The 26325-nt window shown below is 41.9% G+C and overlaps 3 protein-coding genes across 6 annotated transcripts; 1 reads left to right on the top strand and 2 right to left on the bottom strand.

Annotated features, from left to right (window-relative positions):
• Positions 1–139: 139 nt before the first annotated feature.
• Positions 140–13466, bottom strand: LOC311018114 (serine/threonine-protein phosphatase 6 regulatory subunit 2-like). Of its 4 annotated transcripts, XM_084016907.1 has the most exons (25): positions 13247–13466; positions 11517–11672; positions 11318–11416; positions 10834–11020; positions 10409–10546; positions 10261–10326; positions 10042–10154; positions 9829–9942; positions 9500–9620; positions 8946–9107; positions 8625–8855; positions 8435–8499; positions 8234–8349; positions 8035–8120; positions 7864–7941; positions 7645–7742; positions 7504–7561; positions 7148–7269; positions 6846–7018; positions 6589–6745; positions 6211–6290; positions 5286–5496; positions 5035–5058; positions 4070–4198; positions 140–3292 (listed from the first exon to the last, which is right to left on the bottom strand). In XM_084016907.1, the coding sequence occupies exons 2-25, from the start codon at positions 11642–11644 to the stop codon at positions 3259–3261; spliced, it is 2790 nt and encodes a 929-aa protein (XP_083873033.1). In that variant the 5' UTR covers positions 11645–11672; positions 13247–13466; the 3' UTR covers positions 140–3258. The 4 variants fall into 4 exon arrangements, with proteins under 4 accessions (XP_083873033.1, XP_083873032.1, XP_083873034.1 ...); XM_084016906.1 differs by lacking the exon at positions 13247–13466 and having other exon boundaries at positions 11517–11699; XM_084016908.1 differs by lacking the exon at positions 13247–13466 and having other exon boundaries at positions 8634–8855; positions 11517–11699.
• Positions 13467–14822: 1356 nt separating this feature from the next.
• Positions 14823–20704, top strand: dnaja2b (DnaJ heat shock protein family (Hsp40) member A2b). The gene is made up of 9 exons (XM_084016910.1): positions 14823–14980; positions 16065–16124; positions 16439–16665; positions 16762–16842; positions 16995–17128; positions 17919–18115; positions 18267–18411; positions 18766–18893; positions 18999–20704. Exons 1-9 carry the CDS (start codon positions 14903–14905, stop codon positions 19185–19187), a joined length of 1239 nt encoding a protein of 412 aa, XP_083873036.1. The 5' UTR covers positions 14823–14902; the 3' UTR covers positions 19188–20704.
• A 64-nt stretch (positions 20705–20768) lies between these two features.
• LOC311018859 (uncharacterized protein) lies at positions 20769–25934 on the bottom strand. The gene is made up of 16 exons (XM_084017926.1): positions 25783–25934; positions 25593–25685; positions 25261–25466; positions 24789–24964; positions 24506–24644; positions 24089–24208; positions 23756–23875; positions 23556–23658; positions 23285–23408; positions 22941–23182; positions 22090–22839; positions 21732–22001; positions 21476–21652; positions 21268–21372; positions 21110–21201; positions 20769–21030 (listed from the first exon to the last, which is right to left on the bottom strand). Exons 1-16 carry the CDS (start codon positions 25885–25887, stop codon positions 20955–20957), a joined length of 2898 nt encoding a protein of 965 aa, XP_083874052.1. The 5' UTR covers positions 25888–25934; the 3' UTR covers positions 20769–20954.
• Between the last annotated feature and the right edge of the window lie 391 nt (positions 25935–26325).

The following is a 26325-nucleotide window of genomic DNA, read 5'->3' as shown; positions in this document are numbered from 1 at the left end:
GGAGGCAACATAATCCATTAGCCCACCTGCCCCTAAGGTAAACATATTTGTGCTTCTATAGACAAAGTCCTGCACCGTTTGTCCCGTGTGTGTTTGTGTTCCAGCAGGTTGTAAATGTGAGACAAACACAGGCTCGTGCTTCTTGGTCTGACATATTTATTAGGTTCATATCTGAATGTACAAGCTAAATCGACAACAGGAAACAGACACGTTACTCCCTAAATGAAAAAAAACTAAACCCACCAGCATCAGTCCACTTTACATTAAAAAAAAAAAAAAGCCATAGTGCGAGGAAGTTTTGAACGTTGAAATGGCCTCAGACCAGACAATGGGATGGAGTAACAATTTAACACCCATTGTCTCTCAATTAAAGTTTCGGGCATACACTGTCCAACGCAGCACATACCGACGAGGTGAATGAGGCTAATGTGCAAACTTAATGGCACTTAAACATGACCGTATTGTACCTCAAGCCATTATGCATAACATCACACCATACCCGTAGCTGGACTGCACACGCAACACTCTCAAGGTGAAGGACGGACACACACACACAGACACACACGCACACGAAAGGGTCACATGTAGTGCTTAGGTTTTGCAAGAGACAGGATGACATATTCTGACCTTGCACACACCCTGACAAAAAACAGCCCTGTTTGTCTCCTCGAACCCTGACTTAAACCGGTGCTAACTCTCTCTGCAGCTCCACTTCAAACAGCTCAGCGTGCTGAATAGATAAAAGCAAAATATCTGCGGTCTAAGATAAACCTTCCAAGTCTTTTCTTTGACATGTGGCATCCTCTCCTACTGCTGATAACGGCATCACGTGCTTTAAAAAAAAAACACACACGAGAGGGATCAAACAAAGACCGCTTCAGATAAATCTAGACCCCCGACACCACTGCAAGAAAGGAGGCTACTTCACAAATATGAAAGCCAGTTGTAACACAGGTGGGAAGACACACTTTGGCAGAAAGCATTGAGGAAATTGTATTCTAAAGTATCTACATAATTCACTCGTTCAAGTCAAACATTCCCATCTCTTTGAGCGGGGAATAATGTGGTGGCACTTGGCACTACCAAACAAACCAAAAGTGCTTCTCGAAAAAAAGTGCTTTTAAAATAAATACAACAATCAATGTAAATCCTTCCCTAGGCATAAATGCAATTAAAGTCAACTCCTGCCCTGAGAAAGAGAGAAACGAGGAGAAAGAAAGTAAAGCATGACTGTCTGGCACACACAAACGTAAAGGATAGTTCCAGTCTAGTTTTTGTAGTTGGAACCATGATTATTGTGATTATTATCATTTATGATGAGATGGTTCTCAACAAGTATTAATATCTAACATGAAGAAAGAAGATCAGCAATCAGACAAGTCAACAACTGAGTTGGATTAACAATTTTACTTTGAGGCATGTGAGCTCTCCCAAAGTGTTTGTTGTCATGTACGATTATTTTCATTATCAATTAATCCGCTAAGCAATTTACTGATTAAATATATTCATCATTTAGTGTATAAACCGATAGCAAATAGTGAAAAATATCCATTTTAACCCAAGGACATTCAATAAATTAGAACATTAGACAAAGTAAAGCCACACATAGAGAAACTGAATTTAGGTCATGTTTGCCATTCATCCCTGAAATATTCCTTTAATAACTTATTAGCAAAATAATTGGCTGATATTTTTCTACTGATAAACTATTGCATTAATCAACACATTTGTGCAGCTCTAGTTGATAAACCTCTATCATTACATAGGCAAAGTATGTGCAGTTAAAATGTCAAAACTGAATCAGTAGTTTTGCTATTATCTTAACGTTTTCTCTTCCTAATAAGACCGTTTTAAAACTAATGAATATGAAAATTAGACCCAAATTCCAAACTGGAACCATCCTTTAGGTGAATAATGAGGAGGACAGACTCACATTCTCACACACTCTCAAACCTCCGTGTAGGAAGCATGTCGCAGAGGAACGGGAACTGATGCTGGGGTATAAACTGAAACACAGACATCATTATTGCCTCATTTCAACAGTACAACACATACATACAATACACACGTTGCAACCTGCGAAACAACCGCCTTTCCTTACGTTGGATTTATTCCAAAAATAGATATAATGTTTATATATACTGTTTACATTTATATTACGTTTACATTATTACCAAGAATAGCCACAACCTAATACATGTTCAAATTTCACAATATTACATTTAAACAGCTCTGAGGGTGATATGAATTGGTATGTGCACGTCACTGGGTTGTTGTTGTTGTTTTTTTCCACGCGTGTGTGTAGATTTGGTTGTGTATACATGTGTGTATGGTAACTGTGTGCATGTGTGTTACACAGGTGTGCTTTCTTTATATCTGCATACCTCTCATTTGACCTGAGAATGCACTCTGTACGTCGGACAGGGTTCAAACACACATGCACACACATCTACCCACATGAATACAACACACACACACACACACACACACATCTGTCAGAGGTTGGAGGAGGAAGTGACACACGATGCTCCCACATTTGATGCTCTAAATTAACAAAAGGAGAGCATTTATGTTCGACGGGATCAAAGCAAAGAAATGTTACTTTCATTGAGAAATGATTTATAACCACTCACGCATTTGCACTAATGAGGCGTCTGCTTGTCACGTACGTTGAAATGCTGAAATTAAAGAAATGGCAGCTAGCTTTGCAAGCATCTTGGCCGATTATTTAAATGCAGTGTTCTTTACTAAAATGTAAACAGTCAAATGCTCTAATAGAAAAAATTGGGCTGTGGTTTAATGCCCTGGGAGCAGAGACGCTCAAACAATCTGAAATTTGATGCTGAATTCAAACAAGGCGCGTAACCTCAGCTCATCACAACAGCTAAGTGTTTTCTCTCTCTCAAGTTCAATGGGAAAATCAGATTTTTAAATTATTATTATTATTATTATGTAACAGAATTTGGCATTGGGGGTCTGGGCACAATGAAATGTTCTTTAAAAACACACATTCCTTGTTGTAGCGGTTGAGTTGTACTTATGTCAGGAAGGTGCAGGAGAAATCAATGTACCTATGTGTAGAAATGTGTTATCCAGCATACATACTGTTAAGGGCTGTTTGACCTCAACATTCAGCATATCCCATTCTTCGGACACAAAAAAAGGCATTGGAGGGCTGCTAACGTGAAGCAAAGGTGGCATTGCTTTGTGTTGAATGGACAGGTATGAAGCGTCGGTCTGTGTGTCTGTGCTGCATCTTTAGGCCGGCCCATTAGCAGAGGGTTGCGTGTCTCTGTAAGGGGGGGAAAAAAAACATTACAAAAATATTTTTTTTCAAAAGTTAAAGAATGAAAAAGTTCAGAGAAGTTTGGTTTTTATCCACCAAGATTCTGAGAGATATGTTAATGACACTTCTGGCACCACCCAAATCTAATTGAGGTGAAGAGTATTTTGATTTAAGTCTTTAAACTACAGAAAATTACAGTTAAACCAATCCCATTTTAAATATTAAACTAGAATTACTGCCTCGTGGTGGTATGCCTCAATCAACCAGACAAGTTTCTGTTTGTCCGAAATTACATCACTTCATAAATTCATCCATTCAGTCCAAGTGGATGTTTGTCCCAAACAAAATGTGCTCAAGGTGTACATGAGATATCGTGTTCACAAGAATGGGACGGATGGGAGGTCACAGTGACCTTGACTTTTGACTTTTGACTTTGTCTAAACAGTTCATCCTTGAGTCAAGGTGTACGTCTGTGCCAAATCTACAGCAGTATGAATCCAAACTGATAAAAAGGATGCTGAATTAACTTATTCAATTAAATAGTTAGTAAAAAAGTCTGAAGTCATGGTCTGTTAAGTCTGTGTGCAAAACGATGAGCAAGCAACTTTTATACTTGTTTTCTGAATCATCATTAAGCCGTCTTAGTTCGGTGTAAGAGAGACAATTCTATTCAAATGGGCTCATTCTTGGGAGGTGATTTACCAGAGATTTGAAGTGTTTGTATTGTGTGGTGATCTCACCACTTCTGTATTCAGCTGTATACAAACACACACACACACTTACTGTGTGACAGCAGCCGCCTGGTTAGTTGGACTGGCGGTAGTGGGGTTGGGACTGTCTTCAGGTTTCTTCCCCTTTTCACTCTCTTTCTCGCTCCCTTTCCCCTTGTCTCCCGGCACCTTATCTGCTTCGCTGAAAAAACAAACAAACAAAGGAAGTTATAACTGACTAAAAGGCATAACCAGGCACTGTCACCTGAACTCATATCATAAAGAACAAACTGCAGATGCTACTTCTGCTCTTGGCTAAATGTCACCACGGTTGTTTGCTTTGAGCTGTCCACGATGATGCCGACGGTGCAAACCCTGTGTGTGAATCAACTGGCCTGTTGCTGCCATCATATAGCCGGCTGTGACAACATCACAGTGAGTTGGCGCATCGTTGCTCAGGTTTCTGCTAAAATAGTTCATCTCAGATTCCAGGTGGAATGTGTTTAATCGTAGCATGCTGGTAGACGTACTGATTGTTAGTAACTTACTAATGTATTGATTTGTTAGAATGTTGATATGCTGGTTTGGTAGCAACTTCTGTTCACAGCATGCTATCTGACTTACTGTTAGTAGTGTTGAGTGCTCTGAAAGAAAACAAATATCTTTTTTATTTATGTTATGACAGACAATCATCATACACCGCTCTCGTCTGTTGGTGTAATTTCATAAAGCCACCGATGGGTTCTCAAAATCTTAACCCCAGGATCATCGTCTGGAATTACAGTGCCATGTTGAGAATATGAGGAGAGCCTTGCATAGGGACAGAGGTCCTGTAGGTTCTCTACGAGCCACCAGCTGGGAGTTAGTATAGTTTTGCGATGAATTAGGCAAGGAATTGTTACATCGCATCCTGTTAAATGCAACAAGCAAACAAAAAAAACGTGGCACATCTGTGCTCATGATGGCCGTTTAAATCCTTCACACAACTTCAGGAACACAAATCGCACTCCAGAGCAAAGGACCTCAAGCACAACATACCGTCTGACTGCTGGTCTGAATACTCTGGAGTCAAGGGGAGACGAGAAAGAAGGGAACAGACAGGAGGAGGGCAATATCAGAAGAAAAACAGAGAAGGTGGAAGTAACATTTTAGCAGGAAAACGTTTTTTGGGGGGGGGAAGGGGAAGAGGGGCTCTATAAAAGCACTTGGAAGTACAAGAGGAGAAGGGGGGGACGCTGCACCAATCAAGACAGAGAAGCTGCACATCGGTTGTGCGTGAGAGGACCTACCTGCTGAAGACTGCCCTTTCATTTTTGGCGTCCACGGTGAGCCGAATTGTCTCCTTGCCAGCCCCCGTGGTGATGGTTTCTGTGGTGACCGACTCGCTGGTCGTAGACTCCGTCTTTCCTTCTTCCTCATCGCTGTCTGAGCTGCTGGAGGAAGAGCTGTCCGATGCTACCAGTGGAGCTTTTCTCGCCACACATACACTCCACACACACGCTGCAAAGAGCCAAAAAGAAATGATCCGACTTCACCATGGATGTATACTCATTTCACTGGAGTAGTCAATTTATCACAGACATGAGAGACTGAGAGGCAGTAGTAATGAGCTGCCAAATGCATATAGATTTGTGTTAAATGACTATTTGGTCTGTTGACCTGGCATTTAATTGAGTAAAATGCAAGAAAATACTGCACCTTAAAAGTTGCCAGTAGCCTTCGAGCAGCACGGTGAATTCTATTATTTTTTCTCAGTCATCTATAGCTAACTGCTTTATTTGCTCAGCACAAGTAAATACATGAAATCATTCAATACACAACCCGGAAAAAAATACCTCACAGTTGATCTTGGCAAATGGAAATGATGTACATGTTTGTTTGCATGTAGATCAGGGAGTGGTCACTCAAGACTATAAGGCTTAGGAGCCTTTCTTTCCGTCACATCACTTGATCCCAGCAGTTTGCCAACTAAAACATATTGCGTTCTAATCCAGAGGAAATAATTCCCCTAATTTGTACTTAATGAAAGAATAACCGTACTTTCAAAAACAGTTAGAACACTGACAGTTTAACCTTTGACATTATTAATTTTAATAACAGAATAAAAAGTTCATCATGGTACAAGATCTGTATTTGCAATTGTAAGTTTTATTTAATTACGAATGTTTTACAGCCCATTGATGTAGTTGAATGTGCCGTGCTGCAGCAACTTACGGTTCTGGTTTGGTTTGGTGTTGCCTGATCCGCTAAGCTCCGAGTCCACAGGAGAGCTGCATCTGGGGCCTGTTTCAGAGCTGGGGACATAATTCACACGGATAAGAAAACCAAAACAACTATGGGAATACTTTGGAGGACAGCAGGTACAACCACTGTTTTTTATTTTTTACTTCAAGCCGTAAATAAATGCTTGGATTTTCTTCAAACGTATTCTCATTTAATGATCACCACAATCTCTTTTTTTGTTGATGTAATTACTGAAGGGGTAATGCAAACTTCCTATTAGTATATTATCACAATGGTTTTACTAAAGCAAAGCTTTGGAATGCAGTTTCTGAAATAATCTTCTCATTTTTAGAGTGCACTCAAACTCACCAACAGAAAGGCTGAAAGTCGGTGAACTTGGCCCATCCCTTCTCCTCTGCCTCTGTGGCAGCTGGTTTGGAGTCTGGAGTACCCCAGGCTGAAAAGCCCACTCCTGCTGCAGGAGCCTTGGAGTTCACCTCCCCGAAGTCTGCTATCCAGCCAGTGCCTGAGTGCCGTGAGACACATGCTCAAACTTGGCTTTTGCCCTGACACACATAGCAAAACAAATATAACTATAGAATACTGTAGAATATAACATGTCTTACCCTTTGTTTCGTCAGTCTGGCTCTGGCTTGAGAATGGATCCGGGTCATCTTTAGGATCCTCTCCCTCCTCAGAGTCTGAGTCTGCTCTATCGGAGGCCTCGCTGCCAGAAGCTGCTGTCGTATCACAGTCTTTAATAGCTGCTGGGCCCTGGGATGACTGGGACCCACCAAACCTTGAATCACACAAAACATTTTAGCATGTTTGACTGAGCAAGGCCAATTAATTCACATATATTAATCATAACATCACCGAAATAAAATCCAGAGCATCGGTTGCTGTATTTACTGGTGTGTCTGTCTACCTGTTACGGGACTTGGTTTGTGTTGCAAAGTTGATCTCTTTCTCCTCCCAAATGTCCTCTTCATCATCATCAAACGGCTGAATCCTCTCCTTGGCACAGGTCTCAAACACAGCTGTATTAGCCTGCAAAGGACAGGTCGACATATCAAATGTAAATGTAATCAATGTACATCAATATTCATAATGCTTCGCAAACCTAAATCTGAATTGTGTGGCTGTTAGGTTGTTTTGATCATTTGTTTGGTCCCTAAATAAAATTAATTAATCCATCTGTAAAAATTAACAAAGACCTCAAAAATCAAACTTCTAAGAACAAATCTGTGAATACATTTGTGTAGAAAATCTAAACAGACTCACGGAGTCCTGGCCTGCATCGATGTTGATGCTGATCTCTGCAATTCGGTCAAACGTTGCTCTGCCATAAAAGTAAAAATCTCTCAGTTGACACACAATAACAATAGTTCACTGCCATACAGTGAGGAATGTCAGTTAATTTACCCAATGCTGTCGTCATGATCAGTAAACTCCTCATCATTGAAGCCAAACTGATCCACGAAGTTAGCCGTCATCTGCTGGATCTGGTAGTCTGAAAAGGCCTAAAACACACATTGTAATTTGAATTAGATTACCATCTCTGATAACAACAAAAAATATGTTTTGTGTGTGTGTGTGTGTGCGTGTGCGTGTGTGTGTGTGTGTGAGCGTATGCATGTGTACCTGCTGTAGCGTCAGTTCTTTAGGGAAGGGGCTCTCCATATCATCCTCTGAGGAAGGGCGTGGGTTTCCAGTGCCAACCTGGACATGTAAAAAAATACATCACATGACGTATTGAAGTTCAAGTACAAACAGTCTTAAATACTGTAGATGAGCATGTGTGTGTTCCTTTACCAGGTCTATGGTGTTCTTCCTATTCGTCTCTGAGAGGGTCTGGTCCACAAAGGTTTCCCAGCGCCCTCTGTAGTCCTCTGGCAGCTCTACATGCAAAAACACAAGAAGCTGCATGAACAAAGCAGCATTCAAGTAAAGTGGCAATTGTGTAAATGTCTTTCTTTCACACAGGAATGAGCGTACACATGTCCACACACACCTGTGATGAGGCTACTAATCTGTGTGTGAACTGGGCCTTTCTCCAGGTTGTGGACTACTGTGTTGGCAATCCTAGTCAGATGTCCCATGTACCCTCGTCTCATACCACCTTCTGACCTGAACAAAGCAGTGCCACCGTTAGTAAACCCCATTAAAGGCTGATATTGCTTGGAAAATAAGATGATGCCATAAAGTTCCTTACTGTATTTTATCATTCTCTTCCCAAGCCTCCAGGATCCTCTGGACAAGATGGCAGTGCTGAAACAACTAGTGAGACACAAGGATAGAGTCAATCAATTTTTTTTAATTCAGAAAGAGCCAACACCGTGGCCGTTCCAGTAGATTAAACGTCATTAAAGCCTCTTGCTTCAAACAAAAGCAGAGACACCTACATGAGTCACCATTAAATTATGTGCAGAGTTTTCAGGGGTGTCTGAAGGTTCAGAAGGCGATCCGGTCGAAGCCTGCTCTTGTGAGATCTCCTGATGAGACCTGAATTTTTCCTGGGATCCAAAGCCAGGCTGAAGTCTCATCTCATGGGCACAGGGTCGGAGGATGGCAGCAACACAAAGCTCCACTTGCAGGTGCAGGAAGTTGTTCCATGTATACTTGAAGAACAAGTCCTGAAGAAAGCACATTTTCCGGTGGAACATTTAAAATGGATCACTTTCTCAAACTTATACTCAAAAACGTGGCATGTCTACTTATCTCACCAGAAGCAGGTCCATCGTATTGAGTCGGCAGAGTTCCTGTGCTACTACCGCGTGGCTAGCAGAGCTGGTATACAGCAGAGAGGCCACCAGTCTGGCTACATGCAGACGTGTGTTCCCTAATGGTTCCTCTAGCACACCCAGAGTAGTCAGCATGGGATTTCGCTATAAGTTTACAGATGGAGGGCACAGAATTTAGAGGAATTCGGGATACAAGAGTCCGAAAGGTTAGCAGAGTTTTGTTATACATGTGCAACTACTGTATAACAAATGGTATATAAATGGCAGAGAATCAAACATAACTATTTAAGATAGAGGTTGCAGCAAAAGTGAGTGCTTGATATTTATAATGTGTCCTCACACCCTGCAAGTGAAAGGGCGTTCCCTTTTCAGTTTTGGTATGGGACAAACCCGTGACTCATTTTTGTAGCTCTCTATATTGCCTGTTAGTAGTTTTCTATTGATAACTATCGGTATTTATCATGAGAAACATGTTATTTCATACTATAACAGCTCATATTAAGGACCTATAGAAGAGTATATCTTTATTTACATACCTTGGGTGGCTCCAGAAGTAGCTGGTGGAAGTGTGTCAGATGTGGTTGGATGGCCAACAAAATACTGCTGTTAACGGTGTAACTTCTCTCAAATCCCTGAGCATCCATTACACCATCCACCCTGTAATAAAAAAAACAGACCAAACACCTTTCAAAAACAGGAAACGGATGAATAGAACATTTAACGTGTTATAATGCTCATACCAAGAGAGGTGTGACTAACTTCACCATGCCAGGGGACAAATTAAAAATTAGATTAACTACCCTTCCAACACAGAACTAGCATTATTTATACACTGTTTAAAATTGCTCAAAAATATCACACTCACACAGGCCTCCTGATTTCCAGTAATGTGAGAAGAACTTGAATTCCATTGATGATGCAGCTCTCAGAACTGTCTGTTGAGAACATATTCTGTAGCAACTGCTCCACACACTCCTGCCTGTGGACAGAGAAAGTATGTCATCACCTTCACATCCTGGAATATATATATATATATATATATACTGTATATATTAATAAAACATTTATATTGACTTACGACTCCAGCACAGTCAACAAAGGGTCGGGCTGTGAAATCTCCTGGAGCTGATTGGCCTGGTCTCTGCTCAGACGAATTATGTCACACAAAGTTTGAGATGCATTGGACTGCCTCTGTGAGAGGGAAAAACACAAAGACACACATGAACATTGGGTCATGTTAATGGTTTGTTAAAGAGTCTTTGAGTGCTATTAATATTATGTTTAAATGCCCTTCTACCTCTTCATCTCTCTCGGGGTGAATGAGCTCTACGAGTCTCTGGGAAAGCTTCTCTTGATTCAGCCACTATTGACAAAAATATCACATTATAACTGCAAACAATATCACTACGCAATGTATAAATGTATGGTATGAATGTGGATCATACAATAAGTGTATCGAGCCGAAGAGGGGGTGGCTCCACACAGCTGATAAGTCTGAGGAGCACATCCATCATGGCTGATGTGTCAATATGCTTCAGGACCAAGGAAAGGAATCCCTCCTTCCGTCGCAGGAAACTAAGCACCTGAACACAACAGAGAGCAGCGGAAACAAAATAATTATAGATAACTGAAAATATGTGGCCTGTCTCAAATCAAGAAAAGGAAATGTGACTTGAAATGTCACAGGTTTGGGGACAGTTTTTAAGATATGTTGCTCTGGACCAACCAGCTGGTCAGACGGACAGGCCAACTGACCTCGACATCTTCATGCCCCCACAACTAACAGGGAAATACCTAAACTATATGCACTGCTTTATGTGTTGGTACATCTGCCCTTTGATTTTGCTGTGCGAGTGCAAGTGTGTGTTACCTGCTCAGTCTTCCGTGTGATTAGGTTCCCAATTGTCTTGCTAAAGAAAGATGCCAGGAGGGGGTTAAGTGGGGACGGCTGCTCCAGGAAGCCATACAGAGTTTCCAGCAGAGGCTCCTCATTACCCAGCTTATCATTGATCACTCCCACATCACATGTCAACAGCTCACATGCTATATTTGGATATCTGTAATAAATAAAGAGAACACACATGGCAGTGAAACCATTTCTTATTTTCTACCTTAGTAGTACTAAATTAACTGTAAAAAAAAAAGTAGTTTTACATGGAAAATTAATTAAATTAAATAATTTGGTTCAATAGCTGGATCAACAACCATATGTTTTCATAATTATGATTCCACCTAAATTCTCATCTTTTCTATAAAATGTCAGGTTATTTGACATGGTGTAGATCAGCACTAACACAACACATATTTTCCTGGACACAGTACAGTACATGGATATATTCTACACAACCACCTACTTGAAGCGCCTTGTCTCCTCGACGCCAGCAGGGGGCTCTGTAGTAATCATTCGAACCAGATCCTGCATGCACTGGTCCTGGCACACAAACAGGAGAAGTCTACAAATGATGAGAAAAGATGAAGCCGTAAGCACCAGAAGGAATTACTGGAAACTGAAATGTAATAATATCATACGATGCTAAAAGACAATAAACCGACCTCCTGTTCTGTGCCTTGCACTCCTGCAACACATCCTCCTCATCCATGAGCTCAAAAAGCGTGACATCCTCCTTGTCCAGTAAAGCCTCCAGGTGGGAAGATGTGTGCAAGTCAAACTTCCAAAACATGGCTGACGTCACCGGCACATACACTTAGCTGTTGACAAAAAGAGAATGTGACATAGTGATTAGTTACATGACTGTTGAGCATACATTAACTGTGCGCTGAACAATTCATTGTGTGATACAATATAATGCATCTGTATGCTCTTACATAACGGACAAAGAGAAGTAGCCTCAATCAGATCTTGCTAAATAGCCTTATTGACATTGCATTGCCTGGACATGAATCAGCATCAGCAAATCAACACAATGAAGACACAAACACACCCAGTTAATTTATACTAATACCCGACACACAAACCCAGGAGGGACTGAATTGAACAGAATCATTACCAGTAAGACTTGCTCTGTCTTCCTTAGAGTCCAGAGAAGAATTAAAGTCAGCATTAGTGCAGAGACTAAGGTTCGCACTCCTCTCTGGAGAGTAGGACGCAATGCATCTGCAAATGACTTAGTGCTGCACATCTGTGTATTGACTTTACCCAGCTTGCTTTAAGGATGGCTCACACATACAGTTGCATCAGCAAATAATGAGTGGAGCGAGAATAACGCTGAACAAAACAAATGCCCTGCAGGAAAGACACTTAATATTTAGTGTGCGGTATGAATACTTGTAACAAATGTCCAAGAGCCTGACGTCTCTGTTCCAACAGAGTGCAAACCTGAGACTATGTGTGGTGATAATGACAGTTTAACAACATTTGAGGCAGATGGTTTTAAGGGAGGATTCTTCACTTTGAACCAAATCAGACAATAACAGAGAATCCATATTAATAGCATATGATTCAAGTCAATGATTATCATTATAAACTCTGCTTATCCAGCATGTACTGCCTAAATTGTGCAATGAAAATGAATTTGATTCAAACATTACATTAGACATTTGAAGATGTGTAATATATTTGCGTGTAGATAGGGTTTGAACTTGCTCATTTCCATTAAAACTGATTGTATTAGCTCCAGGTACACTGCCCCAGTGTGGGTGTCCCTTCAATAAACATGTTGGTAATAAACTAGGCTAAACAGACAGGTGTTATTTTAACTCAGACTACGAACTCCGGGGATTTATCTCCCCTCTAACGTTACAAATTTAATGTTGAAATTGCATACAAGAGCACGACCAAAGTCGGGCCTTTCTGGCGTCCTAATAACGGTTGGTAATGGTAACCGTTAGCTAGCTAGCAACGGATATTAAAGTTACAGCAGAGTCACATCGGCACGAATTAAGGTTACTCATCTTATCCAGAGTCGTCTTAACTTCACGATAAGTTCGCTCATCTCCCGTCACCTACACCCATCAGTGTGTTTACAGTGTTACACAGCGGTGCCTTTTTTACTTACCTTGACTGCAGGTCGTAAAACCAGCCCGCTAGCAATGTCTGAATCACGTTGCTAACGTTACCAAACCATCAATGTGGTAATGAATTACAAACGGTAGCTCAAAAGCTATAACGTCGGTGAGTTATTCGCCACTGCTGCGTGGCTAGGTGGGACGATGTCCTCCTGGTTCAGACCTAGCGTCAGCATCCTTTCAGACCACTCGCACAGGGTTGACGTCGGGCTAACGTTACATGTGTTTCTCTCCCAAAAAAAACACAAGCCGGTTACCTTGCATCCGTCATTGTGTAAGTCGTCATCTAGCTCAACGGGCAAATCGGCAACTTTGGCTGGCAGGTCACCCGGAGGCCCATGGATGGCTGTTCATGACTGCGCTGTTAGCTTGAAGATGCTATCCTTTCCGGGTTGCAATGTCACTTACACCGCCGTTGCACGGTGGTCGGCCGGGCGAGCGGCTGTGTTTACCTCTCTAGGTGATGACACTGTCCAGATTATACTTCAGCGGGCAGGCAACAACAAAATAAAGATTTGGGAATCAAAATGGCGGATACCTACAACGTAATCAAAAGTTCAGCTGTCCATCAAGTGTGTAAACATAAGACCTACTCGGATTTATTTGCGGTCACTGAGGAGAAAAAAATGCTCTCAGGATCCAGCAAGTACTGCAGCAATATTCAGATGTGTCACTCTCGAAGAAAACATTCAAATACATTAAAAAAGAAACTCCTTTTCATTTTCAAATGGTGTTGCGGGAATATATATATTTTTTTATTAATTAAAAATATTTTACTCTGGTCTCCATGGACACCTTACAGTGCGACAAGTGTTAGGGACTGTCCCTCACTTTCTGACCCCGGATTTTGGATGAAAAGCCTAGGGATCATGTTTTTAATATGTTCTCATTTAATTGCTACATAAACAAAAGCAGACCGATTTACAAATTTAATTAGACAAGCTTTAAACAAACCCCTTGAAAAAGGACAACTAAAAAAATGCTGTAGATTGTTTATCACCTGGTGTGGGCCTACTGTGGACCCCCTGTAGAGTGACTGTGGTCACACATCTGCACATCCATTATTTTACCATATGTGAATCTGCAGGTGTACAGAATATTAGCTGTAGTGAAAATAAACCCTACCAGGCAAAACAAAAAAAAACAAGAGTCCAGCTACTACTACTACTTACTTAAATAACCAATTCCACGGTGTAGAAATACTCCATTGCACGTTTAAGTGCAAAATATTAGTGACAAAATACACTTAAGGTATCAAAAGTTCTCATATGCAGAATGCCCCCCTGTGAGCATTATTGGATAATTATTGTGCATATTGATGCATTAACATGTAATCTGTACTTGTTGGTTAAGTTCATCTATTTGTAGCTGCTTTATATACATTGTATGTAGTTTAATCTAAAGTAATGCATACTATTTTATCAACTGATAATGTTTTGTATGTAAAATATTATTATGAAAAGTAGCTACTGATTTTATATGTGGGATAAAGTGCATGCTGTGGAGTAAAAATGCAATATCTGGTTTGTCAGCGGACAAATTTGGATAAATGTTTGTAGCAGGTGATTTGCTGCATTTATCCAGTCTTAAAGTACATCTACAGCTATTTCAAACTCATGTAGGCACCGTCACGCTTCCGGACATAAAGCGTTAATATGTGTAATAATAATACATGTCAAATTGTAAACATGCCATTTTGTTTTATAGTTAAGAAGATAATGGCGCGGTAAATATACAAGCCCCCATAACGTGGAATAATATGGTTGCTGTTTTGTGGCATCTGTTTCCGAGTGGGTGTTTATGTCTGTCGTAGTATCTGGCAACCCTGGGCAGCCTCAACCGGCGATCGTTGCGTCGGTTTGTCGTTCAGCTGAACCTCCGCAGAAGGTCTTTCTGTGTAGCCGGCTAGCATCATGGCGAACGTTGTGGATACGAAGCTATACGACATCCTCGGAGTTTCACCGTCTGCCTCTGAAAATGAACTAAAGAAGGTACACACGTTACCCTTTAAACGAAAGGGGAATCTGTTTAGTCGGAACGGGATTAAAAAAAAGAGGCCACGGGTAAAAAAAATTGGCCTAGAAAACAGCAAATCAACGCGAGCTAGGTTACGGAACGCTAACGCTAGCTAAGAGGTTCTCAGCAGAAGCTAGGGAGTTTGCTAGCGTAGTCAGCAAGCTAAGCTAGACAACTGTTAAGTACTTCGTGTCTCGTTTGTTTGAAGACAACAAGCTAGTCGTTGGTGCTTGTGAAATATCAGCACGGATTGTGGTTTTCATCGTTTCTATCACTGTACAGATCGTAAAGGATAGAGTTAGCCTGCCCTGAAAACAAGAAATACACTGGTGACCACGAGTGTGATAGCTTGCCGGCTATTGACGTTAGATGATACATTCCAGCAAATAGCCTACACCAAGTAGGAAAGTAACGAAGCAGCTGGAGCTAAACCGCTCACCAGAAGAAAAAAAAGCACAAAGGAATAAAACCCGGTTCTCCCTTGGTGTAACATCTGGTACACTTGAAGTGAAATGTATGAGCTAAATGAGCGGTTCATACATTCACGTCAGCCGTCTTGTAACGCTAGCTAGCGTATCTGTATATTTTAAAGCGTAGTGAGTCATTACCCCCAAACTCCATTCAAAACATTAGGCAGTTAGTGATCGTTTCGTAATCAACAAACACACGGCCCTTGCACAGCCGCCTGCTTGTTTGTCTTAACATTTTGTGACTCTAAGCAACCAAATAAGCTTAAGACAATCGAGCTGTTGTTCCTACCAAAACGTCAACACACCTGGTGGTAGTGACAAGCGACCGAGAGATTTTCAAAATGTCATATTTCATGTCAAAATCAAGTGCATTTAGACCTTTTGTTGGATTGTGTGTGTGCCAGAAGATCATACGGTTGACGTCTGAGATGTGCCCTGATATTTTTGACAGCAGGCCCACAGGTGGCCTCTGGCTAGTGAGGACAGTTAATACACTTAGTGATTCGCTCGCATAACTATTTGACAGTTAGCACCGGAGGTCAGGCCGCTAACACAGCTTTGCTAATTCATGATTTGTGGTTTATTACAGGCCTACCGCAAATTGGCTAAAGAGTACCACCCTGACAAGAACCCTGATGCTGGAGACAAGGTATGATGCACCAATAACAGCAGCAACACCATAGTTAGCAACAGCTCAGTTATTCTACAATAGGGGCCGAGAAATTCTCATTTTAGTTTATCACACAACTATACAAACTATTTGAGGATTAAGAGGTAAGGCACAGAATCCAAACTGAATACGAAAGGGCTTTTCCCTAGCGACAACATCAGTGTTTGATTCTTACTGATTTATGACTTAATTCCTCAGATCCTGTTTTATTTTTTTATTTTTTTTACTTTGTAAGAGGGGTTCATCAAAAACAAAACTAGCTGTCTGATTGTTATTTATTTTCTCTTTTCCAGTTTAAAGAGATCAGTTTTGCATATGAGGTGCTTACAAACCCAGAAAAGAAGGAGCTCTATGATCGCTATGGAGAACAGGGACTACGGGAGGGAGGAGGCGGAGGGCCTGGCATGGATGATATCTTCTCTCACATTTTTGGCGGAGGACTGTTTGGGTTCATGGGGGGGCAGGGCAGAGGACGCAATGGAGGCAGGAGGAGAGGAGATGATATGGTACATCCCCTGAAGTAAGTGTTACATAAATACACTATGGGTGCTTCAAATATAGGGTGCTTCAAATCAAATGTACACAAATATAATATCGCATCTCTTTTGTCACACAGAGTTTCTCTTGAAGACCTCTACAATGGCAAAACGACCAAACTGCAGCTCAGTAAGAATGTGCTGTGCGGTGCCTGTAATGGGTGAGTTTACTTTGAATGTTTAATTTGAATTATTTAAACAAATCTAGTTTCAAAGTAAAACGTTTCTGACAGAAGACGGTATGCAATTGCGGCCATTTTATTTGACAGAGATTCCTGTTAACAATGCCGATGCTTTATCGTTTGTATTTTAGTCAGGGGGGTAAGGCAGGAGCCGTGCAGAAGTGTGTGGCATGCAGAGGACGAGGTATGAGAATCATGATTAGACAGCTGGCCCCTGGGATGGTTCAACAGATGCAGTCAGTCTGCACAGACTGCAATGGAGAAGGTAATACGCCTGTCAACACCCACACACTGACTCTATTTGACACATATATTGCACAATAAAGAGTAGATTGGTAGGTAGATTGAATTAGCCGATATAAGCCTATTGCAGATATATCAATATCGGCGCACAAGCTGACCAATATGCGTAGATATAAAGCACGCATTTCAAATAATCTAATATGGAAAGTGTTGCTAGAATAATTGGGTAATGGTGTCATTAGACAGTTTGCCCAGCAGAGTGCATCGCAATGTACAAATGCCATTCAACCCTGTATATTGTTATGACACAGGACCAGGGGCCAATCACCTTAGCATCCATCTCACTAACTAACAAAACTATAAACCAGCACTAAAATTACAATTACCAACATCAACACCAACACACTACATGTTACAAACACTAACAACATTTCCATTTTTGGAACCTAAAACAGCAAAGTTAATACACTACTCAGTCCAGCATTAGGTTTGAGGCAGTCATGATGGGGAAATGTGGGCCATCCCTATCGCTACAATACTGGCAGAGATGCTAATCATCATTAGCTTAAGCAGAGTGCAAATCTGTATCCTCAGTGAAACACAGGAGAGGAGAGAAACTAGTTAACTCACAATGAACTGAAATAAATGAGAACACATAAATGAAAAACAATATTTAGTTTGTTTCAGATAGTTAGTGGAAACACCAAAAATTATAGTTAATCAGAAATGACAGTCATCAACATCGGTCAGGTTCTAATAACAATTACAGCGGCACCCTGAAATTGTCCGATCTCTGTGTGTGCTTGGTGTAGGTGAGGTGATAAATGAGAAGGACCGCTGCAGAAAGTGTGAGGGTCATAAGGTGTGCAAGGAGACTAAGCTTCTGGAGGTACATGTGGACAAAGGCATGAAACATGGACAGAAGATCACATTCTCTGGGGAAGCTGACCAAGCGCCAGGCATTGAACCAGGAGATATAGTCCTGGTGCTGCAAGAGAAAGAGCATGAGGTAAAAAAAAAAAAACAATTGGCGTCTGATATTAATTGTTTAGCTGTATTTATTTTATTAACGTGGCTAACAAGATATTTTTAGAATTCAGAGGATGTTTCTACATTTATTTGTCGTTCATGTTCTAAAATTGGGATATCAATCTAAACAGGAATTCCGCCGTGATGGCAGTGACCTTCACATGGTCCAACGTATCGGCCTGGTTGAGGCTCTGTGTGGCTTCCAGATGACTGTCGCACACCTTGATGGACGTCAGTTGCTTGTCAAATATCCACCTGGCAAGGTCATCGAGCCAGGTAAACATGTTTTCAAACCAAATGACTTGATTTGATCTATATTATGATTCACAAAAATCTATAATTTCCCTTTTGTAATTGACAATGGTTAATGCACATTTTTTACCCCAGCTCTTAGGCATACACAGACATATTTCATGAAAACTTTAGAAAGTATAATAACACTATTACATATAGGATTTTAAATTGTTATTGTAACAGATCTAATGTAATGTATATATTAAAAGCATAGCTTTGCCTGGCAATTTTGTTCTGCTTATGTCATATTGTAGTACATTGTCTGTAGTAGGTCGGAGATCCCCATTGCACCTGTATGCCTTTACAGCATGTTGTTGGTGTGCGTTTGTATGGCAGGTTCTATTCGAATGGTGAAGGGGGAGGGAATGCCTCAGTACAGAAACCCATTTGAGAAGGGAGACCTTTACATCAAGTTTGACGTACAGTTCCCCGAAAACAACTGGATAAGCCCCGAAAAACTGAACGTGAGTCACGATCACTAAAAATTCTGCTTTGCGCAATTTTAACTCCATTAAGCTTGAATGATTGCAATGTTATATATAATTTTTAATCAAATTCTAAACTTGCAGGAACTCGAGTGCTTGCTGCCTGCTCGTGCTGAGACTCCCGTTATTGCAGCAGATGCAGAGGAAGTGGACCTGACAGAATTTGATAAGAGTCAAGGTTCAGGAGGTGGAGCCAGGAGAGAGGCATACAATGATAGTTCTGATGAGGAAGGGGGCCATCATGGCCCAGGGGTGCAGTGCGCACACCAATAGGAAGGACTCGTACATAAAGACATGCATATTGCACACATACACACTTAACATCCCATTGATAACACCATTCAAGACTTGATACACATACATGCAGATTTCTCTCCTTTCATGATTCCCATGAAAAAGAGGTGTACACAAATGCATATACACATATATATCCACCCTCCTCAGTTCATTGGTGCCCATATTTCAGAGATATGCTGGACATGTGATGACCATTTTGTGTTTATGGACAGGAGTGCTCATCAAAGCCTCCAGCAAGAAGGTTTACTGAACTTGACTTGGACCGCCCTGTTCTCATCCTCGGCTTTAACCTTTCACTGTGGGAAACACCAGTCTAGTGTATAAAATGCAAATATTGTTGATCTTGTATAAGGTGTAGTTTAGTCTATCACACACAAGCGCATGCTGCTTTCTTGCTGGCGATCTTGCACATGTAGATCCAGGGTCAGGATAGAAGACTTCAGAGAAATATGACACCACACCTGTTTTAAATTTCAGCGTGTCCCTGCTAACAAAGTGCCCTGCTATCATAACAGCTGACCTGATTACAGCCCAAAAAGTGTGTCCTCTGCACAGCCTGCTGAGAGCCGCACGTTTAATCCACCTCATCCTCTAAGGTGAACAATCATCTTTTGAAAACGGGACTCTTTCTGTTCAGTCCCCGGCTGTCATCGTTAAAATATAAAAAGCCCTGGGTAAAGACGCTGTTGGCCAGGCACCATGTTTTCTTAGTTCGGACTTTAAACTCCTTTCTTTGTTGGTTTGAATGTTAGTGTGATTCGAGACCACAGAACTTTAACCTAAGTTGCATACTATTCATATGATTTGAGGACACACTTGTGTACTTTGTATGTATTGTATGCGTGTAATGCAGTGGCTCAGTGTGTGAGCTGCTGTGGAATGTTCTGGCTTATTATAGTGATAGGTATTCCTGCTTTGTGTTGGACTGCAGTGTGAGTGGACACTATATAGGGTCAATTTAAGAGGAAAAAAACCAGAATGTTTATTTGCTGAGAATCTCTCCCATGTAGACATTTTTTCCCCTCTACTCACCAGGACCAGGAGAGCCTTCTCTCTTGCAGGAAAACCGCTGGGCCCGCAGCAAACCTCTGTATTATACACATCTCTCCATCGTAGAGTTGTTAGCCAAACTTGCATCCTTTGACATGTTACAATATTCCCATTCCCATAGACTTGTAAATAAATACAGCCCCAGTTTGAAGGTGCATTCAAAGTCGACAGAGGTCTCCTTCGCCTAGTCACATTATTTCTTACATAAGTGGGTAATGGCCAACAGTGCCAATATAAATGCTATGTTCACGTGAAGGCGAGTTGATGGAACCTCTGTCGACTCTGCAACATGCACCACTGCCACTCATTGTGTATGTAATTTAGGCCACAGGGGGATAATGTGTACACAACTAAAGGGGGTCATTGATAAATGACATTACTGTTGATGCTTATGTTTGTCAAGATGATAATAACTGTATAATAAACAGTCAGTTAAAATTTGAGATGTTTTTTATTTCATACGCACACCCTGAATTTACAACATTTACTATGATGTCAGCTTATATGACCATAAATCTGAAGGCCACTGTTGATTTTTAAAAAATCTTCAAAATTACAGTTTGGAATATTATCTGATGAACAATGTGGTTTTACAGATTCCAAGTCATTAGAAAACCATACATTTGTTGGACAGTTTTAACAAAAAAAACTTTATTTTTAAACTATACTAGACATTTAAGCAGCTGTAGTTTCTCAGTCAGCGCCATCATTGGTTTCTCTGCTGTGGAGAGCTACAGGACCCAGGAGTTCCTTAAGTACTGCAGTGTTCCTATAGGATAAAAAATGAAACGGGGAGGGGATGGTAAACGTTTGGTGTTTCCGGACTCATCTAAAGGGGTGTTTTTTACCTGTCTCGTTTGGACTGCATGACATAGGAGCGCTCTCTTCTCAGCTGATCCAGTCGCTCTCTGACAACCGTCTTCTGCTGGCTCTTATCCTCCTAAAACACAGTCGTATACAATGATGGACACAATTACGCAGACCGCCTCATTATACAGTGTTTTACCTGTGGGAGGTCTTGCGTGAGGTGCCTTAGCCGGTCGCTGTGTTTCAGGCCAAGCAGGTCTTCCTCTGCTTTTCTGTTTTGTATGATCGACAGACGCTCCTGAACCTGAAAGACAAAGAGTGTCATAAACACTGATCTGAAAACCTTCAGTGTCCCACTCCACCTCTGTCTAGTGGGTGAAATCCCGATTTCAACACCTTTCTCTCACCCTCAGCAGTTGTGTCTCTCGATCTCTCTGCTGCCTCTGCTCGACCTTTCGTTGCATGTCCACTAGGTTGCGCATCGTCCTTTCTCTCTCCATCGCTGAGACCGGCTCTCGGGCTCGCTCTCTCTCCATCAGCGTGGATTCCCTTATTGCCTCCCTCTCTGCAGGGCTGCAGTCAATCTTCACAACAGGAAATAGCATATGGGTACTGTGGAAATGTTCAGCACAAATCTTGTTTGCACAGCAACGGCAGACTTACTGCGGCTGGTGAATTGTATTTCTGCTCCTCGGCACGAGCGGGTTCAGGCCCTATCGGGTCCCACAGCTCTGTTGCAGTGGGACACATTTCCACCTGAAGCACTTCGCTGTCCACGTTAGCTGTCCCATCCGTCAGTTCAGAGCAGAAGTCACCAGCCTGCTGATTGACCAAGAGATGTGGTTGTGCAGCCTGCAGGGTCTCTGCTACCAAAGCATATGTTTGCAGGTCACTTTCCGACTGATCAGCTATTGCTCTCTCATCCACAGTCAGCTAATGACAATATAAAAAGGGGAAACAAATTAGATGCATGAACATAATAATACAATATGTAATGGTCTGCTTTACACACATATAGTACCTGTCCTTCTGGGCTACACTGCTCATCTGCAGACTGTGTGTCAGGACGGCCTGTGGAATCAGAGTGGAACAGAGTGGGCTTCATCTCCTCTCGGTCACTCTCTCCTGAAGTCTCCCCACACTGTGTGTGTTCAGCTGTGCTGCTGTAGTCACTCGACTGTACATCCTGGCTTTGGCCGACCGCAGCCGCTGCCTCATCATCAGTGTCGTCCTCTGGCGGTTCGCTCCAAGCACAGGCGATCAGCGAGCCCTGTTTCTCATAACTCTGGGGGCTCTTTGTTGCACTAACCACTTCTTCTCCTTCCCGGGCTTCTCTGTCTGCAGAGAGAGTTGTACTAGTTGCACCTGATACACACAAGATCTCCAAGTAGGGCAGGTCCTCCACGATTGCTCCACAACCTGGGGGGGAAACGCAACATGTTGTAATTGCTGTAGGTGGATGGAGAGCCATGTATGTGTTTGCTGTACAGATGTCCTGTTCGTCAGCACCTTGCGTCGCATTTAGTTCTCCACTGGCCCTTCTGATTGAATCCCCTGTCTGAGCTTCAGCTGGCCCACCACTGCTGTTTTGATCACAGACCAGTCCTGTGATTCCCTCGTTGCTGCTATTTTCGGTTACGTTTATGCAAGGAGTGAGTATAGAGTCTGAAGTGAGAGGGGCGTCCGAGATCAGTTGCAGTAGGTTGGTGAAGCGCCGTGCTTGAAGGTCTGATTCAAAGTCATCTCGCAGAGCTCGGACGTGCTGGGCGCTCTAACAGACACACATCAGTATTCAAACAGTCTGTGCTTTACTAAAAGAGCCTCTGTTATTGTGGAATCCTTGGATTGGGTGTTGTGGTTGTCTCGACTCACCTTGTCCATCAGAGCTGACAGTACTGCAGCAGCTTGGAACTCCTGGAGCTCCATCAGATTGGCCAAGAGGAGCAGGGTACAATCCTCCAGCTGGTGTTGGTACCACATTGCCGGTTCACTGGCTGTGTGGAGCTGGGACTGGAGTTGCAGCGTCTGAGCGTCATTGCGTGTCTGCAGGCCAGCGTGGATTTGTCTCAGCCTTTTTATACAGCCATTTCTTAAAGTAGCTTGCAGATGACTATCTGCATAGGAAACAAGACATAAGGGATGTAGAAATGGAGGGAATACAAAAGAAAAGCAATTATAACGAGCATGCAGCAGAATGGAAGAAAACACTGATTTACCCTCTTTTGGAGGCACGGTGCATGCTGGCTCTTGTAAATCCTCTATGGAGACCCCTTTTGCCAACTTGACCAATTGCTTCCTCTCCTGCTCTTGACTCAGCACCAACAACTGCAGCACTCTCTGCTGTAACAGGGCCAAAGTTTTTGTTCTGGTGTTGATAAAACATCTATAGTTGTTTTTCTTCTGGCCATTACTCACAACATTTTGAGCATAAGGTTATGACATAATGTGCTGCCTATGTCTCACAGGCCATAAGTACATTTACAGTACCTGCTGCGGTGTAACTGACATGCAGTCCTTCGTTTGCTCTTCCTCTTCGTCATGTAGCCACAGTGCTGCCCGCTCTGCTCTGCAGGGACTCCTAACGTGTGGCCTGGACAAATATGTGTGGGACAGACGGCGTGTAGCTGAAACCAGCAAAGGGCATGATAGTGATAGTGACTTCATTTTCCCTGTTTGTGATGGCTCACCATTTCCCCCAGGACTGCCGAGCTGCCAGAAGAGCGCTGTAAGACAGTTTTTCTCTTTGTGCCCTGAGAGTTGCCAAACTGATATACAGACACAACAGCCTCAGGTTCTGCCTGTCCAACCTGGGAGGTAAAAGATTAATGAATCAACTCATTTCAGACCTGGTTAGAACCATATCAAATCCCATGTGTGTCAAATATGTCATTTACAAACAACAAGGTGAGCAAGATCGTACAGTAATCAATTAAGATCATCATTAGACTATTTGACATTATTTGGATTTTCTTGATGTGTGGACGTACTACAAACAGGTTAAAATGTGTAGAAGTATTCACCTCTCTCCCAGGACTGTAAGTGCGTCCATTTCTTGTTGACGAAGTTTCCACAACTCATACAGGAGTGAAATGGCAGACCAGGACTGTTCCCCGGACTCAGGACGACTCCTCTGGCAGGCCCTGCAGGAGAGTCATTTCTATTATAGTGTTCTAGTTTGACACCCAGTAAGGGGAAATGGCAAGTGATTTGTAATGTTTATTTCAATTTTGATTAAGAACAATATCTGTGTTTTATAAATAACTGACGGTGAGTTTCTTTGTTGCAATCATAAATAACTGCTCTCTCTCAAGAGTACACACTGAATTTTTACATCTTAGTTGGTATTGAAACAAAGAAATGTTGTTGTTTTCTGTTCAGTTTATTTAGTTTTCATTTCATCTTAAATGTATAATAATAACCTTGTTATTGCGTGTTACCTGTATATCCTGAATGCTCCTGGCAGCTCAGCCAAACCAAGCATGTCACCTGATTCCAAAGCCTCTTCCGCAAGATCCCCCAGCCCCTCCTCTTCCTTATGCTGTTGCCATGGCAGCAGGGTTTCCCAGATACTCAGAGCTGTGGTTTCACCAAAAAAAGGAGGAAGAAGAAAAAACAAAAACAGGAATGGGAAGCACCTGCATGAGTATGGTGCAGAGTAAGATACACTTTTTTGAAATTGTTGTTGTGTTATCTTGCAATGAGAGAGGAACCAGTCCTTACTGTGGTGCTCCTGCAGCATTTCTGTATAAAGCAAGTGGGTCACCGCATCATACTTCACTTCCAGTAAGAGAAGGACGTCCGACAGGGAGACATAGCCCCAGGCCTGACCTCTCAACTCCAGGCTTGGGCCCTGCCAGGGAGAGGGCAGTATACTTCCCACACTCTCTGATGCCAATCTATGAAGATAAATACAAGCACATGATTCTATAACAAGCAATTCAACTTATAATGGATGGCTTGTGACAATGAATAATGACTCATTGTTTCCAGGGTTTAAAAATCAAATACTGCAATGTGTAAATACTTAGTAAAAGTGTTTTTTGAAAGAAGAACACAGAACACATTCTCCCTCAAACAAATTCAAAGTTAAATGAATTAGCAATCAAATGGATTGTGCTTAAATTCTGGGCTTTACTTGGTATGACCTTGGTCTGTTAGATCATTTTCAGCTTCTTAGCGTTAAGATGCTCACCTGGCCCAGCACTGCCTGGCTGCCTTCTTGAGCCGCTTCACACCTCTCACACTCCCATTAAGCTCTTTCCCCCTGACCACACTTTTGAAAGTGTTTGGGTCCGTGGTCTGGTGGAGGCAATTCAGGACACGAGGATCGATGATGACTGGTTGGCCCATCAGAGTGTTGAGATTTCCAACATTTAGCAGCTGGAGGTCCCAGTAGAGCTGCAGATAAACATTTTACTTTTTTACTACAATTTTAATACTTTTATTTTCTACTAGTAAAGACAAAATAATATTTTTTCAGACACCGTTATATTAAATTCAGAAAAAAATCATTAAATTCACTACCTTTTCCTTCTTCTCCTTCTCCCTATCAATTTCTAGGAGAACGTCAAACACATTTTCACCAAAGCAGGACCAACTATTGTCTTCTCCTGCAATCTGAAACAGACACAGAGGAGCATCCTGTAATGACAAATTAAGATTTGATCTGAACGAGAGCTGCTTTGTCGTTTTGAAATCCGTCTGAGTTTTTAACCTTCTTCATGGCTGCATGTGTTTCATCGATGCCGGAGGGAATATGAAACACTTTCTGGTAGAGGAGACTCACATCTTCAGGGGAAAACTCTGCTCCGACCGACATACCCAGAGATTGGTACAGACCGGCGATACAACCCTGAAGCAAGATGCAAGGACATGAATTGGAGTTTACACACACACAAATATACAACACACCTTACCTCCATGTTTTCACCACTGTGGACTGATCAATTATACAGACTGCTGCTATGGTTACAGCAGTCCTTCGGACAACAGCTGTATTAGGTTACCGAGCAACAAAAGTGAAAGTATGTCTGTCAGAAATAGAAATGTGATCCATGACCATGTGACACATTCCACCTGCATGAAGTGGTCAGTGACATACTAGTGAAAGTTGGTGGCTCTCAGTGTGTAAATTCCTGTCTCATTGTATGTAATCATGAATATTCATACTCATATCAATACTTCATAATCTGCATATATATTGAATTGTAAAGTTATTTTTTTTTGCTTATTCAATGACTTGCTGCACATTCACTTA

This window comes from Eutrigla gurnardus (assembly GCF_963514095.1).
Source record: "Eutrigla gurnardus genome assembly, chromosome: 9".
In the NCBI taxonomy this organism is placed as follows: Eukaryota; Metazoa; Chordata; class Actinopteri; order Perciformes; family Triglidae; genus Eutrigla; species Eutrigla gurnardus.
The sequence above is the reverse complement of the archived record's forward strand: the minus strand, read 5'-3'. Positions and strand labels throughout refer to the sequence as shown.